The sequence below is a fragment of the Gadus morhua genome, chromosome 8 (assembly GCF_902167405.1).
Source record: "Gadus morhua chromosome 8, gadMor3.0, whole genome shotgun sequence".
Classification (NCBI taxonomy): Eukaryota; Metazoa; Chordata; class Actinopteri; order Gadiformes; family Gadidae; genus Gadus; species Gadus morhua.
This window is the reverse complement of record NC_044055.1, coordinates 660,061-677,700: the sequence shown is the minus strand read 5'-3', so window position 1 is coordinate 677,700 and position 17,640 is coordinate 660,061. Positions and strand designations below refer to the sequence as shown.

Below are 17,640 nucleotides of genomic sequence, written 5' to 3'. Positions count from 1 at the left end.
CAAACACACTTTCTAATGCCAGGGGAGCCCAAATGTTTCTATTCCAACAGTGGCTTGTTAGACCACCGTCCCAGCTCCCCCAGCAGCTGTTGGCTGTGAGCCTCTCACTCCATGTACACCGTACCAACAACACGTTACTAACAAATAAATGTGGGACAAACATAATACCATACCTGCTCCAAACACACTGCTAACATGCTACCAACAGGCTACAGAACACTACACACACGCTTCCAATGTATTATAAACATGCTTCTAACATGCTACAAACACACTACTAACATGCTACCAAAGACATACTCATGAGGTTTATACCACTGCCAGCGCCCTTGAGCAGTGGCGGTGGCACTGGCACTAGACCTGGAGTTGGTCCCTGGGCGCTGCCCTAGGGCCGACCGGCCCCTGAGCGGGGGATCAAGTCTCGCTGTGCGATGACCAGTACAGCAGAATGAAGATACGCTACCAACACTAAGCTAAGACTGGGGGCAGGGCAACAACAGCCACTGTTGGTGTTGGAACACCACCAGTACAACACTGGTGGAATACCCTGGACAAAGAGAGAGAGGGGGGGGGGGAGAGAGAGAGGGGCGGGGGGGGAGGGAGAGAGAGACAGACAGACAGACAGACAGACAGACAGACAGACAGACAGACAGACAGACAGACAGACTGACTGACTGACTGACTGACTGACTGACTGACTGACTGACTGACTGACTGACTGACTGACTGACTGACTGACTGACTGACTGACTGACTGACTGACTGACAGACAGACAGACAGACAGACAGACAGACAGACAGACAGACAGACAGACAGACAGACAGACAGACAGACAGACAGACAGAGATTGAGAGAGAAATCCAAGAAGGCTGAAGGGATTTCTAGGACATTTTCAAGAACACCAAGGGAGAGAAAGATATGTTTTTTGACCGTCTGCAGGAGGAGAGGAGAAAGGAGCTGGCTGGGGGGTCAGAGAGGGGGGTGGGGGGGTTGATTCAGACTGTCGGCTATGCTTCCTAAATCAACTGTGAACAGAAGACATGGTTAAAGAGTTATGGACGCACACATAAAAAAAAACCTGTCCAGCCAATCCTGGACGAGGAGAGAAAGGAATAACTTTTCGGGGAAATAAAAGTAAAGAATGTTCACAGATCTGTGGGCTTACTAAAAGACCACAGACCCGTTAACCCTCCAATGGGTGAGTGTGGCACCCAGCAGAGCTCTGGCGATTAGCATTGGCCTTAAAAGTTAAGGACGCTGCCCTGCCGCACCCAAGTGATTAACGCTAACTTTGTTAGCTTAATCGGCACTAGAGCAACTGTGCCCACAGTGGGGGCAGCATGAGGCTACGGCCTCCTAGCGGATAAGCTATCTGAAGCCTCTTAATGGGATTAGGCTCAGACTCAAAGACAACTGCCAGTTGTCGTCGTTGGCTCGCGGGCTTGACCCCAAGGCTTGCGGGTTTGACCCCAAGGCTAGCTGCGTATCCCTCGTTGTGACGTTATCATTTGAGGTAAACACAAAAGTCGTTCTAGGATTAAGAATGAGCGAGGCCAGAAAACATCAATAGAGGATCAGGAATTGGTCGCTGATGAGCGCAAACAGAACACCTTTAAATTAGAAGTTGACCATTAAATAATGTTGATTTCATGAAATCCCGGGGGCAGGGGTAGTGTGGAGGTCAAAGTGGTCGACTCCAATCACGAAATGTTCTGGGTTCGATTCCCTAGAGCTCTTCGGAATTACATGCAGGCTTAACCTAGCTGCTCCTGGATGACTGACCACCTTAACTAAACCGACTGCACATCAATTAAAGGTGACACATCATCCCAGCGGGTGGCATGAGAGTGTGATTAGCCGCTACAAGCCGTTATGAAAATCTGCCTCTTCTGACTTCACAAGTGGGCGTGTCCACCTAGATGTGTGCTGGATAGATCAGTATACCAGCCTACCCAGCGGTCTGTAGCAAACGTTGCTCATCTATCCCTCACACATCAAGGAGGACACGCCTACTTGTGACAAATTTCCGAAACGGCTTGTAACGGCTAATCACACTCACACCTGGTGGTATAATATGTCCCCTTTGAGATAAAGATATGTCTGCCAAGTGACTGAATACTAAATATGACTTCAACGAGTTATCATATGTGCTATGGTGAACCTGGAGTGGGGGCGCCTGGTTTCTGAGACCTCCAGGACCGCCGTGGGGGCATACCATGTCTGCAGACAGGCGGGGGGCAGCGTCCGTGAGAGACGGCGGGGACGGAGAGAGTCCGGTTTGACGTATGGATTTCAGAGTCTCAGGTCAGCCTTCTCCAGCGGGGGGTCACAGTGAGAGGAGGAGGACGAGGAAGTGACGGGGTCTAGTTTTAGACCACAGCTATTCACAGGTCGTAGCCCAGCTTGTAAACCTTGTTCTGGTATGTGGGCGACACTGAAGGCCCTGGATCGACGCACGGCATGGGGGTTTAGATACCCGGGCGGTACCCTCAGGTCACCTCGTTCACCTCCAACCCCCCGGAGAACTGCTGACAAATGTTTTGGAGAGCGACTTAGAAATCGTTAAAAAAAAGGAAAAACGTTTATGAGATATAATAAAAAACTCACAAAAAGAATACGACCACGAGGTCAGTATCGACGGGTCACCTCATTCACATTGTACCCCCCGAAATAGTGTCGACAAATGTGTGGGAGAAGGATTTAGTACTCATATTGCATGCCATGTAGGTGGGTTGTGTTTGATCTTTTTTCTTCCATCACCCAACTTAAGTCACCTTATGTACGACTCTGACTTAACTCTGATGCTAAAAATAACGTGTCACATTTTAACCAGGTGGATTTTGTTTTTCTTTCGGCTGTTCTTTGGAAATTCTGTAGCTGATCGCGAGGTTGTTGGTGATCCAGGGAGAGAAGGAGGAGGAGGGTTGAGGAGGAGCAGGAAGAGGAGCCCTGAGGAGGTGCTTGCAGCAGGAGGAAGAAGGAGAGAACCAGTGAGTGTAATCTGGTGAAAGGCTTTGCCCAGATGAAATGGCGACATCGATGTTGATGGAACAAACCATTTTTATTGCAGTGTTTTTATGTGTGCGTGCATATATGTGTGTGTGTGTGTGTGTGTGTGTGTGTGTGTGTGTGTGTGTGTGTGTGTGTGTGTGTGTGTGTGTGTGTGTGTGTGTGTGTGTGTGTGTGTGTGTGTGTGTGTGTGTTTGTGTGCGTGTGTGTGCGCTTGTGAGTGTGTGTGTGTATGTGTGGTCCAGGTTGGGGCCGTTTTTCGGAGTAAAGTCAATACTTTCCCGTTTTTGGGGTTTCCTGTGAGGCAAGCCTGAATTGCCTAAACAGGCACCCATTAAAACGGGCCAAGAAAATGTGGAGAAAGTACGGCAAGGATTGTTGGGAGTTAGGGCTGTGCTGTTTCCTCTGTGGTCACATGGTCTATATTTATAAGACCATTCATTCATCTGCGATTGAATGATTCAGACTGTTCTCCTTCTCTCACTGTGTTTGTTTAAGGACCGACAATGTCGACACAAATGGTTTTGAAAGTCGAGCTTGTTTTAAAATAGTTTTGAACCGATAATATGATATATCTAATAGAACGCTCCTTAACAGTCCATAACAACATTTATAATAAAAATGTCATATTTCAGACTGTGAATGCCACGTTCCTAAATGTTGAACGCGCCACTCTCGTCAGGTCTCTATTTTGAAACCAAAGACCACACGATCCACTCTGCCACACGAGAGGAACTCACAGTCAACGTATGTCAGTAGAACATTGTGATCATTCCAGGGAGGTTAACACACGCTCAGCCTCATGGAAAAAACCCACAGAGACCCACAGAAGCTCTGAGACTGATACAGACGTTCACAGCAGCAGCTGCTCTCTTCTGCTGATTGACATTTTGTTCGTAATGCCAGTACAGTATACCCCCTAGAGACGTACAGGATAAACACACGCACACAGACACAAACACCCTCTCTTTCTCTCACACACACGACACATGCTCAGTTTTTGCATAGGGTAGGATGCTGGGTGTATATACGGTGCCATGGATTTCAACATTCACTTCATAATTCACAATTTAGTTTGAAGGACTCTCAATGATCTCACTTCTTGCTAGAAAAATAATAACGCCCTGTTAGTACGGTCTTGCTGCCTCGGCAGGAAACATGGAGAAGCTTCTGGGCTCATTCCTGGTTGGCCTCTCCTAGCAGGCGGCCTACGTAATGTAATATAGAACCAGCTAACACAAAAATCAAATCCTGTTATCCTCCTAATCATTCGTCAGATTGCTTTGCATGCAAAAGGACTAGGGGGGAAAAAGATGGAAAGAAATGCAGAAAGAAAAAAATAAAGAAAATAAAGAAGGCAAAGGGAAAGAAAGAAGGGACCAGGAACAGTTGAACATTGCAGCCTCAGTGTTTATTTGGGGTCCTACTGTTCCAGCGTGGGCTCCAGAGCAGCACAGCAGGGGGTGGACCGTACTGGATCTAAGTTAGATCCAGTTCAGCCGGACACCGGCTGAACTGGCTCTAACGGGTTCTCAGTTAGAGCCAGTCCAACGGAGAAGGGAGAAAGTCTGCGAGACGGAGAGGAATCTCAGATGATTTGATATTGTTTGGGTTAGTATTCAGCGGGTATTCTCTGTATTCGTCGTCTTCCCTGAGGGTATGACCCAGTAAAAAGGGATTGAAATAACTTTGAACTGAAATTGGTTCCTGTGCGTGGCTCTAAGCTACTTTCTCTAATTCTGCTGTCTCATAGATTTACATAAAAATTTGGGCTGTGACATCAAACCTAGCAAATATTATTATAAAAGATATGGGCTGGTTAGAAATATGACAAAAAAGAAATGTAAAACTCAACAAACATCATTAGTTACCATAATAACTATTGATGTTTGTATAATTCAAAATAATTATAATAGCACTACGAATGTCCCCTCTTAATATAAACCTGTTTATTTTGCCCATCCCAGCAAGTATATCATTTACAACAACCACTACCGCTACGTACACCAGACCGAGGACTGGATCACGCTGACTCCTCAGGGCTGCTCAAGTGTTGCCCCCCCCGGTGAGGTCGTGTGGCCCCCCCCGGTGAGGTCGTGTGGCCCCCCCGGGGAGGTCGTGTGGCCCCCCCCGGGGAGGTCGTGTGGCCCCCCAGGGGAGGTCGTGTGGCCCCCCCGGGGAGGTCGTGTGGCCCCCCCCGGGGAGGTTGTGTGGCCCCCCGGGGAGGTCGTGTGGCCCCCCCCGGTCAGGTCGTGTGGCCCCCCCCGGGGAGGTCGTGTGGCCCCCCCGGGGAGGTCGTGTGGCCCCCCCCGTCGAGGTCGTGTGCCTCCCCCCGGTGAGGTTGTGTGGCCCCCCCCGGGGAGGTCGTGTGGCCCCCCCGGGGAGGTCGTGTGGCCCCCCCCGGTGAGGTCGTGTGGCCCCCCCCCGGGGAGGTCGTGTGGCCCCCCCCGGGGAGGTCGTGTGCCTCCCCCCGGGGAGGTCGTGTGGCCCCCCCCCGGTGAGGTCGTGTGGCCCCCCCGGGGAGGTCGTGTGGCCCCCCCGGGGAGGTCGTGTGGCCCCCCCCGGGGAGGTTGTGTGGCCCCCCGGGGAGGTCGTGTGGCCCCCCCCGGTCAGGTCGTGTGGCCCCCCCCGGGGAGGTCGTGTGGCCCCCCCGGGGAGGTCGTGTGGCCCCCCCCGGTGAGGTCGTGTGCCTCCCCCCGGTGAGGTCGTGTGGCCCCCCCCGGTGAGGTCGTGTGGCCCCCCCCGGGGAGGTCGTGTGGCCCCCCCCGGTGAGGTCGTGTGGCCCCCCCCGGGGAGGTCGTGTGGCCCCCCCCGGGGAGGTCGTGTGCCTCCCCCCGGGGAGGTCGTGTGGCCCCCCCCGGTGAGGTCGTGTGGCCCCCCCGGGGAGTTCGTGTGGCCCCCCCCGGTGAGGTTGTGTGGCCCCCCCGGGGAGGTCGTGTGGCCCCCCCCGGTGAGGTCGTGTGGCCCCCCCGGGGAGGTCGTGTGGCCCCCCCCGGTGAGGTTGTGTGGCCCCCCCGGGGAGGTCCTGAACTGGATGCCGGGCCCCTCATCCCAGGCAGGGTGGTTTGGGGCCGTCTGTATGTTTACGACATAGCTGACATTGTTGAAGGGCTGCGGCTAGGAGCCTGCGGTCCCCCAAAGGGGACAGACAGGGGGGCCACAGAGACCCGTGGTCAGCCAAGAGACACCCAGAGAGAGAGAGAGAGACACCCGGATACAGGGAGAGAGAGAGAGAGAGAGAGAGAGAGAGAGAGAGAGAGACGCCCGGATATAGGGAGAGAGAGAGAGAGAGAGAGAGAGAGAGAGAGAGAGAGAGAGAGAGAGAGAGAGAGAGAGAGAGAGAGAGAGAGAGAGGGGGAGAGAGAGAGGGATAGGTGGAGAGAGAGACAGAGACAGAGACATACGTATGGTGGATGAGGATGACATTGCTTTCACCTCTTGACGATTACACGTTGATAGTGTGTCTGAATTGTTAAAAATATATAAAGCAGGAATTAGAAGAGGACAAAAGGGTTGCGTGAAATGTGTGGAATAGCCTCTGGCAGGCAGAGAGGGAGAGAGAGGGAGAGGGAGAGAGGGAGGGAGGGAGGGAAATTGAGTGGGAGAGTGTGAAAGCGTTACACAGAGAGACACACAGAGGGGTGAAATAATGAGGAGAATACAGAGAAAGATGGAGAGGGCAGGACAGAGAGAGAGAGAGAGTGAGAGTGAGAGTGAGAGTGAGAGTGAGAGAGAGAGAGAGAGAGAGAGAGAGAGAGAGAGAGAGAGAGAGAGAGGGGGGGAGAGAGAGAGAGAGAGAGAGAGAGAGAGAGAGAGAGAGAGATGGAGCGCGCAGGACAGAGAGGGAGAGAGTAGGAAGAGGGAGAGAGAGAGAGAGCCGTGAGCCAGTACAATAGTCCGCTGTATTTTCGTCAGTAGGAGTGAAGTTTGTTCCACTTGCCGCAGTGTTACAGTCTACAGTCTGGCTATTTCCACCGTCCTGGATGGCAGGGCTATAATTATGATAACTTTAGGTCGGCCACTATGTGTTACACAACGCTCTGGTTTACACAACACTAACAGGTACACAACGCTCTGGTGTACACAACATTATCGGGTACACAACGCTATGTTGTACAGTACACATCACCATCGGGTACACAACGCCATGGTGTAAACAACACTAACAGGTACACAACGCTCTGGTGTACTTAACATTCTGGTGTACACAACATTCTGGTGTACACAACACTATTGCCTCTTTTCCACCGACAGTACCAGCTCAACTCGCCACGACTGAGCGTGGCACGACTTGGTTTGGTTCCAGGCACGTTATGTTTCCATCTAGAATAAAGTACCTCTTCAACGTGGGCGAGTCGTCATAACACGCATGCGAACAAAACTGCAGTGACATTCTTATCCACGCAACACATAAACAGACAGGGCTACAAACAGGACCGCTCCACCACTGTCAGGGTCCACGGCGTGTTCTTGCGCGCTGATCCCGCCATGTTCAATAATCAAGCAATATCGTTAACCGAATGCTGATGCTAGCATTTAAAGATGCCGGATGTCGGGTGTCAGGCTCGGACGTCGTGCTCGTCCAGTGGCGTCACTCTCTGGCCAATCAGTGGCCAGCAAACTGTTTACGTGGGAAAGGGGAAAACGTGGTGCACAACACTCTGGTGTTCACATCACCATCGGGTGCACAACACTCTGGTGTTCACATCACCATCGGGTGCTCAACACTCTGGTGTTCACATCACCATCGGGTGCACAACACTCTGGTGTTCACATCACCATCGGGTGCACAACACTCTAGTGTTCACATCACCATCGGGTACACAACACTCTGGTGTTCACATCACTATCGGGTACACAACACTCTAGTGTTCACATCACCATCGGGTACACAACACACTGGTGTTCACATCACTATCGGGTACACAACACTCTGGTGTTCACATCACTATCGGGTACACAACACTCTGGTGTTCACATCACTATCGGGTACACAACACTGTGGTGTTCACATCACTATCGGGTACACAACACTATGGTGTACAAATACAATATGGTACACAACACTAGGTTGTACACATACTATGTTGTGCACAACACTCTGGTGTACCCAACACTATGTGGTACACAACAATATTTTGTACACATACTATGTGATACACCACACATTGTGGTACCAAACCTATTGTGAATGGGTAGAAGTGAAGGAGACAGTGAAAGAGGTTTTGTGCTTTTAAAGCTATTGAAGCTTTCAAAAAGTTAAATATTTCCTTGACAAATACATTGTTTCTTGGTATTCCCATCAAAACCATTTGTAATGGGCATGTTGTCAGTGTCGTTTCAATTCAGTACTCTGCTGCTATTTTGTTGTTTGTTCTTGTCAGATTCCCTGCAAAACAACCCGGATTATGGGGCATCAAATTAGACACAAAAACTGAAAACGCCATGATGACGGAAGGACAATATGGTAAAATACTCCTTCTTCATTGCATCACTAAACCACTAAACACAAATTACATACTGTTGAAATTCTTTTTGTGTTCTGTTTCAGGAAATAGCTCTCCCCTCAAAACGACGGAAAATGGCTTCAAACGAAAGCCCCCTTATTCGGTGGAGACCCCATACGGCTTCTCCCTGGACTTGGATTTCCTGAAATATGTGGACGATATCGAGAAGGGCAACACCATCAAAAGAGTCCCCATCCACCGCCGGAGCAAGGGCCCTCGCTCCAGCACTCTCCCCCGGCACCTCAACCTCTCCGGGGGCGGCTGTCGGCCAAGCCCCTGGGGCTCCACCGGAGCTCTGGGGCCCAGGTCACGGCTCTCTGAGGCCGACCATGGGTACAGCTCCTGGACCCACGACCGCAGGACGCCGGCGTCCCCCCCCGGGTTGAGGACCCTGACGGAGATGGAGGCTAGGATCAAGGCGTTTGATGAGCAGCCTGTCGGGGAGCACATTGGACCGCACCTCCTCCGGGCCTCCAGCATGCCTCTCACGGTGCTCCTCAGGCAGACCTCCGAGACCTCCGAGGACCCAGGCAGCCTCCGGAGCTCCAGGGACCACCTCGGAGAAAGGGATTCCTCCTGCGAGGACATACCCCGCAACCTGGAGTTCTCTGGGCTGCTGCGGCGTCTGACAGAGGCCCTGGAACGAGTGGGCGAGCTGGAGATGGAGATGAGGGTCATACCCGAGCTCAAAGCGCAGATCTGCATCCTCCAGGAGGAGCGAGAGCGGCTTCGTCTCGGCCTGCACCCGCTCGCCCCACAACCCGAATCGGGCAACGGGACCATTAAAGACCCTAGCATCTCCAGCTGGTCTCAGGCCACCGGGGACCTCAAGCGGCACAGCAACGGATGCCCAGCCTTCCCTCAAAGCCCCCGCGCCGCAGGCCAGGACAGTGACAACCCGCTGCACGAGTGGAGGAGCAGCACCGATCTGGACGAGCTGCTGACGGTGACGTCGCTGCAGGCCAAGGTGGCGGCGCTGGAGCAGAGGCTCCACCTCAATGGCCTGGAGCTCCAGCGGGCCCTGAGGGAACTGGGGGAGCAACGGGAGGAGGGCCAGAGGAAAGACGAGAGGATCGAACACTTCAGCGTGAACCCCATGATCTGGGTCTGTGCTGAGAAGGTGGTGGTGGACAGCGACGACGAGGACGGGACTGGTACTTCGACCGGAGACAAGGCCCGCTCGTTAGGAGACTCCAACAAATCGGCCGGGGAACAGACCATCGCTTTCCCCCATGGACAAAGAAACGGGCAGCAAGTGTCTGCGGTTTGTCTCCCCCAGAAGTCCAACAGCAGCAGTTCCTCTTCCATCCCCATGGAGCTGGAGGAGGCTCAGCCCGGGGCTGTGGACTCCACCCGGGCAGTCCTACACATCAGGAGGATCAAGCTGCTGCTGGAGGAGCAGTGGGAGTGCCTGTGTAGGGGTAGCGGGTCGCTGGAGGCAGGGAGGCCCCTGGAGCACCCTGACCCTGAGGTCAACCGCCTGCAGTTGGAGATGATGGGGCTCGTCAACGTCCTCTTGGCCTGCTATCACGACCTTGGGCGCTCGGAAGGGGATCGAACACCACAAGAAGGTACATGTGTTTCAGTTGGTTTGGTTTAATCAGTGGCTTCGCTGAACCCTGATGTGTGCTGTGTGTGTAAGACGGTGATTTGTTTGTGTTCATCAGCCATGTGCTTATCTGAACATCTTTTAGCACATACTTTTGCCTCCACGAACTCCAATATTCGTTCTTCCTTGAACACATTCGAGTTGAGTGTTAAAGCCAAAAAAACTTGATAGCAGCTTCTCACACATACATGAAAATGAATGGAGTCAGACTAACTACAGCGTATTAAACCATGACGACATTGTGTTATTATAAACATACATTTTTAGACTGAGGGGCTGAGACGTGGCCCTGCCCAAAATCAAAGGGTTTCACGTGCCTCACTTATTTCCCATAGCGTAGGAAATAACTTTTGACTCACTGTGCAATTGCTTCCCTCAAGACATTATGGTTGTAGAAGCTTCTCTCTGGGTACGGCGCTCTGCCTGTGAGAGAAGCTACTGCTCCCTGTGTGGACTAGAAAACGGCAGAATTTCCTTTCTAGTGGCAACTGTTCCTTCAGTCACAATGCACTCTATTAGTTGTATCGCTAGACTATCCCCATGGCCATGCCATAGGGAAAACAGCTGTCAAAACATTTGGTGTCAAGGGCTATTTTTATACCAACCCATTCAAATACCAATCCAGATACTCAATCTGTTTTGAACGTTTTGAGTTGCTGTTTTGTCTTAAATTAGCACCCATCAATGCCCTTTCCTTTATATTGATCGATGTCCAAAACAAAAGGGTCATGTTTTGCTGGTGTCGTTAAAAACGTCAATGCAGAAAAAAGGTCTAATCTTCAAAAAGTATGCACAAATTTTACTTTTAAATAACTATCTTCCTTGACAAGCTGTGGCCAGGGATTGCATTTGTGCTAGCCTGGGTATATCCATGCTGCCTTGCACGCAATTTCATTTGGCACTGCTAGGCAGCCTGGATTCCATGGATCTGATTTTCGCCTGAGATAGGGAACCAATCACAGAACGGGGAGGGATGGCAAGACGATGACGACGTCTATCCGCACACCCATCGTCTTCTTCCTCATCGAATTTCTGTCGCTCTACATACGTCATCTGGTATAATTGATACGATTGGCTATGAGCTACGTACAGACTCATACAATAGAAATTCGTAGAGCCAAATAAACGGCTGTGGGCAATCGTAGACAACGCCTCAAATACGAGAAAATTAATGTGTGGTTCCCAGACCTCATCTCAATGTAGATTGAGATAAGGTCTGGTGTTAGCCAGGCTACATTTGTACCTCGAGTATTATAATTGTTATGAATATCAATCCGTATAGATTTTGTTGGCCCTTTTGAGCCGATTCTGTGGAATGTCTCTATTCAGCTCCTATGGGACCTCAAAGTCTTTCCACTCCTGTTTCCCTACCTCAAGAATGCAACTATGTTGACTTTACTGCAAAAATAACCTCTGATGGGTGGATTTCTCACAGCCTGGGTCGGCATTCAAGACTCAATCTCATGATTAAATCATATTCCATGAACAGGAACCATTTATGTGTTATAAACAATGATAACAGATCGAAAGGTCGGATGGTGTCAGCCAAGAAGCTTGTTTGTTTGGCAGATCTTGATTCCTTCATCCCACACTTTTCATCCTCTCTATCTTTAAGCTCCTAAATCCACGAGGACGACGACGGACGAGAGCGCTGTGGCGTCAAAAGACATCCACTTTGCGGGTGTTAATGAAAGGTTAGTCAACAACCGGCCTGCCTCCCCCAGAGGCTGCCATCAGCACTCTTTCACAATGATTTACGGTGATGGGTTAACTTGGTGTCTGGCGGGAACCCTGGATCCTGTGCTGTGGTCCTCTTGGCTTTGGGATGCACATAGCTCGGTTATGAGAACAGCGGTCTCTGATGGGCTTCAATCCCGCTTCCCAGCCAAGGCTTCGTATCGGGAACGTAGGCGAGGTGCAGGAGTCGACTTTGAAAGTCAACGTGCTCCCCGTGCATGCTGTCCAGAGCAGAGCGTGCATTTGAAGGTTGTTCCTCTCACGTCACCGTGGTGGGAGATCACAGATGTGTTTGTCACATGAATCTCCAGAAAATAGAGCAGGGGAAAAGGGAAAAGGGTTGTGGCTGAGGCAGCTTACATGCTGCTGCTTTCGGTTTAGCACTCAACAGATAGTGATCTCAACTGTATGTAAGCTACAGTTTATGACTTGTAAAAGGCATTCTCTTTTTTCCCTGAGGATGAAGTAAACCGGGGATATACAAATATTCATAAAACATCTATTTAGAGATTGTTTTTCTTAGTCTAAACATGGACTGAGCGTGTCCAAAATAACTGCTTCCTGCCTCCAATGTCCTCAGAGACATGTAATAGATGTAGCAGACTTAAAGCCTGAGATTTGGCAGACTCTCTCTCTTAATGTCATCCAGCTTTGCCTTTTCCCCCTCCTCTATCTCGTCCCTTCCTCTCCTTATTTACATCCTCTGTGCAGATGTTCAGAGACCGACCAGGTGAGTCAGGACCGTCTCGCCCAAGGAGACCCTTCCGATCAGAAGGATGAACCCCACGTCCCAGAGGAGATGCCCTTCACTCAGATGTACCCCCAGGCCTCGGAGCACCGCCAGGGAGAGACTGTCCCAGACCCAGACCCAGACCCAGACCCAGGCCCGGGCCAGGGGGAGGCTGTCCCAGACCCAGACCCAGGCCAGGGCTCCGTCCCGGGCGGAGAGGCCCCGGGTGGGGCAGATGGAGGTGCGGGGCCCGTGGTCCTGGGGAGGCACGAGCAGATGGAGTCGTCAGCCCAGGGGGAGCAGATGGAGACGGACCCTGGCTCGCCACCGACCACCAGGGGGAGGTAGGTGGATCCAGGCCTCCCCAGGTTCATGATACAATTGGTCATCGGCTGTTAATTCTTTATTTTTAACAAAATGTTTGCTCTTTGTTGAGGATGTTCTAATAGTCTTTCTCTCACCCTCTCCCCACCACACACACAAACACCCCCCCCCACCTTACAGCGAGGCTGTTAGTGAGGAGTTTATGGCAGCCTGTCAGTTTCTGAAAGACCACATGGAGAACATGGACAATCCCAATAACGACATGGTAGGTCCACTTTACTAAAGGCCTTTAACGTAGGGTCTGGACTTTATATGGCTTTCCTATCACTACTCCGATTAGTTTCAAGCATGCCTTGGCTATAAAGCTGAGTCCAATGTGTGATTCTGAGTACTGTAGACTTGATTCCACTTAATTCCAGTGAAGTTATTTCAACACCAGAACATGACAGCGTGCGGTTTCTAATTGCTCTCCGGGAAAGAACACTTATCATCCTTTTTAGTCTTTACAATGTCTTCCTTGGTGAAAGAGAAAATATAAAAGAATAGATACTAGGAAAATGAATGATTCAGATGGGTCGATTACTTACGAATCTGAATAAAAGTTGAAAATATGGCCATGGAGAGAAGTCCTTTCTCAGCCAAGAAATGTGCGGTTCTCTCTTAAAGGAAAAGAGCCTTTTCTTAAAGAAATCGTTATGTTTGAGTTCATCCACTCATCCTTTAACTACCCCATCTCCCATCACAGACTCCCTACCTTACCCTAACCCTCACCCTATGTTCCAGCGGAAGGCCTTGGTGGTGCTGTTCCACCATTGGTTCGGTGTCGCGGCAGAGGAGAAGGCAGCAGCCAATAGCGTGTCTCTCTATCTGGGCGAGGTGAAGAAGACCACACCCCCCCTGTTGTGCTTCCTCGTCAACCTGGCCGACGACAACGGCAACACGGCTCTGCATTACAGCCTGTCCCACTGCAACTACAGCATCGTCAGCCTGCTGCTGGAGACAGGTAACAGTCAATCACTGCTGTCAATCACTGCTGTCGATCACTGCTGTCAATCACTGCTGTCAATCCCTGCTGTCAATCACTGCTGTCAATCCCTGCTGTCAATCCCTGCTGGCAATCCCTGCTGTCAATCACTGCTGGCAATCCCTGCTGGCAATCCCTGCTGGCAATCCCTGCTGTCAATCGCTGCTGTCGATCACTGCTGTCAATCACTGCTGTCAATCACTGCTGTCAATCCCTGCTGTCAATCCCTGCTGGCAATCCCTGCTGTCGATCGCTGCTGTCGATCACTGCTGTCAATCACTGCTGTCAATCACTGCTGTCAATCCCTGCTGTCAATCACTGCTGTCAATCACTGCTGTCAATCCCTGCTGTCAATCACTGCTGTCAATCACTGCTGTCAATCCCTGCTGTCAATCACTGCTGTCAATCACTGCTGTCAATCACGGCTGTCAATCCCTGCTGTCAATCACTGCTGTCAATCCCTGCTGTCAATCACTGCTGTGCATCACTGCTGTCAATCCCTGCTGTCAATCACTGCTGTCCATCACTGCTGTCAATCTTCTTAGCTCTTTAATGTAAGGATGTACAAAGATACCCCTAGTCGGCCAAGTGCCCCTTTTACCAGCACTAAACATTTTGGGGAGGGGATTTATTTGAATTGAACATGAATAATGAATGTGCATGTTATTAAACATGCACATAAACATTAATACATTAATAAACATGAACATAGCATGGGAGATGTGAATACTCACATGGTGGGCTTCACCTATAATTGTCATTCATTGGAAAGATATACCAAATTTGTATGTAAGTATTATACCAGTATACCTAATTTAATTAAGGTGGTGTTCAAATATTAAAAAAAAAACATTTCCAAGGTTAAATTAGCAAACCATCAAAGTACCCCCATTTGAGAAGCACTTCTATTAGATTCATCCTTCAGGTTGAACTCTCAGCTATGACTGTTAAGTATATACCGCTATTACAAATCGAATAAAACTAAAATCCCCATCAGGGTGGGGGCAGAGTGCCCTACAGAAGGGTACTACAGAATCAACTCTTAGCAGAAGCCTGCGTGTTGACCTGATGCTCCGACCCCTCCAGGCGTGAGCGACGTGGACCTCCAGAACAAGGCGGGCTACACCGCGGTGATGCTAGCCTCCCTGACGGCCCCCGACGGGCCGGGGGGTGTGGAGGTGGTGCGCAGACTCATGGAGCTGGGGGACGTCAACATATCTTCCTCCCAGGTACCGGGACGTAAAACGGAAAGGAAGCTAAAAGGAAACCGTACACCGAAAAAACGTACTTTAAAGGAAGAGTGGTGTCGTCGGTTGGATTCATTCAGGCCCAAATGAGCTGAACGTTTTATTTTTCCCTCTATGGTCTTAAACCTGCTGTTGCATGACTTACTGTTAATACCAGTTTTGGGTTACTTTGTCACGTCAATCGCCATTCTGGCTACAACCCCCCCCCCCCCCCCCCCCACAACAGCTAATGCGGTCCTACAGTTAGCATTAGCTCGTAGAAGACCCTGACTCCTCCCCCTGCGCCCCCAGACTGGACAGACGGCGCTGCACCTGGCGGTCAGGCACGGGCGCGTGGTGATGGTGAGGCTGCTGCTGAGCTTCGGGGCCCGGGCGGACGTGCAGGACACCCAGGGGACCACGGCCCTCATGTTCGCCTGCGAGCGCGGCCACACGCACATCGTTCGCCTCCTCCTGGAGCGAGGCCACTGTGACCTGGCTCTCACCGATAAGGTGAGGCAGACGGACATACCAATGGGACGTACAACACACACACATGTGTGCGCGAAAACACGCGCACCGATACACACACGCACGCACACACACACAAACGAATACACCGAACGCACACACACACACACACACACACACACACACACACACAAACACACACAATAATCGGTACAGGCAGGCACATCCATACACTCACAGATACAACCATACACACACAAATTGTGCGATGGTTATCGCACAAGGCAATTTGCGGCATAATGGGTTGGATTTGAAGTAAATTTTCTATCCCATCTATTTTATTTTATTTTGTCCATTCAACAGAACAAGCGTTACAGCCTGCCATTATCCCTCTATCCAGTGAATAAAAATCCGATATAGATGAGCAAGGCCAGCATAACCTGTTCTCATTCTAAAAGGATTTAAGGAAGTGTTAAAACATGAAGGTGACTTTGTGGTTAAATTGGAAAGAGTCAAGGAGTGAAGACGGAGAGTATAGGTATTAACTTCTTTGTAAACTGCACCCCCTATTGGATATGATGCGTAACAACACGTACATGGCAAGCTCACTATACTGTTTTTTTAAGCAGTGTTTCGAAACAGAATAACCCATCTGTGTCGTGATATTGTTTCTCCATCTAGTTAACCTAAATGTCGGTTGAAGTATTCCTATTAATAGTACATAGTTAGTTATCTCTAAACATATAGGCCTACGTTGAAATAAATGAACCTACATCTGACCATTTAATTGCTTATGTTATCATTTCGAGATTCCACAGATTTTATAATTTAACAACAAAGGTGGGGATGGCTAGGTCCGCCTTCTCTGCGACATCTTTGGTAGCCGTCATCAAAAATATCCAATGAGTTGCATTCGATTTAAAACGGACTTTCCATCTCCGTCTCTCCTCCAGCGGGGTCTGACGGCGCTCAGCCTGGCCGCGCAGGGATCCCACGCAGACACGGCGTCGCTGCTGCAAGCCCACGCTAAAGCCCGCGCGCTCTAAACCACCGCCACTCCCCACCAGACAGAACTCGGCGGAACCTGTTGTCACCCGTCCAACGACTCCCGCCAGTGTTGTTTGTTTTCCCTTTGGGTGGGTAACGTCATACATGCTGTTCCTTATTGATGATTCAGTGTATGAGATGAACGCATTCAGGCATTACGGAGATTAATTTTAATTATAGCCTGGCTGCGCGGCTGCATTCGTTTACAAAGAAAAGGCTTTTCATGTGTTGTGTCGCTTCTTTTTATGTTAAAATATGGTGGCCGACTTAATTAATCCCAGACGGGGAATTCTGAATGACTAGGAAATTCTGAATGATGTGCAAACATTATTTCAACTGCTATACATATCACCAAAGTATGTCATCTCAGCTCCGCATTTTGAATAAGATGTAAAAATTGTTTGCTCGTTATTAGCTATCCCAGTATGGGTCATGGTTATAGTTTGAGCACCAAAACCGCCCAGGAGATGGCGCTGCTTCCCTGAACTCCACTCACTCTACACACTAAAGCCCCTCGAACCTTGTCTCCAGCGTTTTTGGACATAGAAGGATAGAATGCTAAAAATGAGCCCAGCCAAAGGATTAACCGTAATCCCTTTTGAGTGTGACAAACAATTATAGTCACGACACTCACTGCATTGTATTGATGCGGCTGCAGAAAGACACTCAAGCACACACAAAAAAAACAATAGCCTAAAAACAACCAGTGAGTGAGTGGCTCATTGCTCCCAAGTCCCTCAGGAAAGTTTAACAAGATGGATATTGTTTTTATTTATTATTATTTTGTATAATTCCTCTCATTTATTATCCGAAGCCAGCGTTTTTTTCTTTACCCCAGGGGATTCGGTTTATATGCATTTGTCGTCAACGCAATCTTTTAAAGGAAATAAATGTCTGATTTGCAGGCCTACGTGTTAAACATATGAAAGTATCTCATTGGTTTGTTTTTGCTGTA

General features: G+C 50.1%; 1 protein-coding gene across 1 annotated transcript in view; it reads left to right on the top strand.

Moving 5' to 3' along the window:
• Positions 1 to 17,608, top strand: part of LOC115549013 (KN motif and ankyrin repeat domain-containing protein 4) — an 18,169-nt gene extending 561 nt beyond the window's left edge. The window contains exons 2-11 of the mRNA XM_030363991.1: positions 2,879 to 2,991; positions 8,395 to 8,477; positions 8,562 to 10,088; positions 11,742 to 11,820; positions 12,575 to 12,937; positions 13,098 to 13,182; positions 13,701 to 13,920; positions 15,028 to 15,170; positions 15,480 to 15,680; positions 16,592 to 17,608. Of these exons, the coding sequence (XP_030219851.1) occupies positions 8,456 to 8,477; positions 8,562 to 10,088; positions 11,742 to 11,820; positions 12,575 to 12,937; positions 13,098 to 13,182; positions 13,701 to 13,920; positions 15,028 to 15,170; positions 15,480 to 15,680; positions 16,592 to 16,684 (2,733 nt within the window). The 5' untranslated portion in view covers positions 2,879 to 2,991; positions 8,395 to 8,455 and the 3' untranslated portion in view covers positions 16,685 to 17,608. The remainder of the gene's footprint in view (positions 1 to 2,878; positions 2,992 to 8,394; positions 8,478 to 8,561; positions 10,089 to 11,741; positions 11,821 to 12,574; positions 12,938 to 13,097; positions 13,183 to 13,700; positions 13,921 to 15,027; positions 15,171 to 15,479; positions 15,681 to 16,591) is intronic.
• Positions 17,609 to 17,640: the final 32 nt, after the last annotated feature.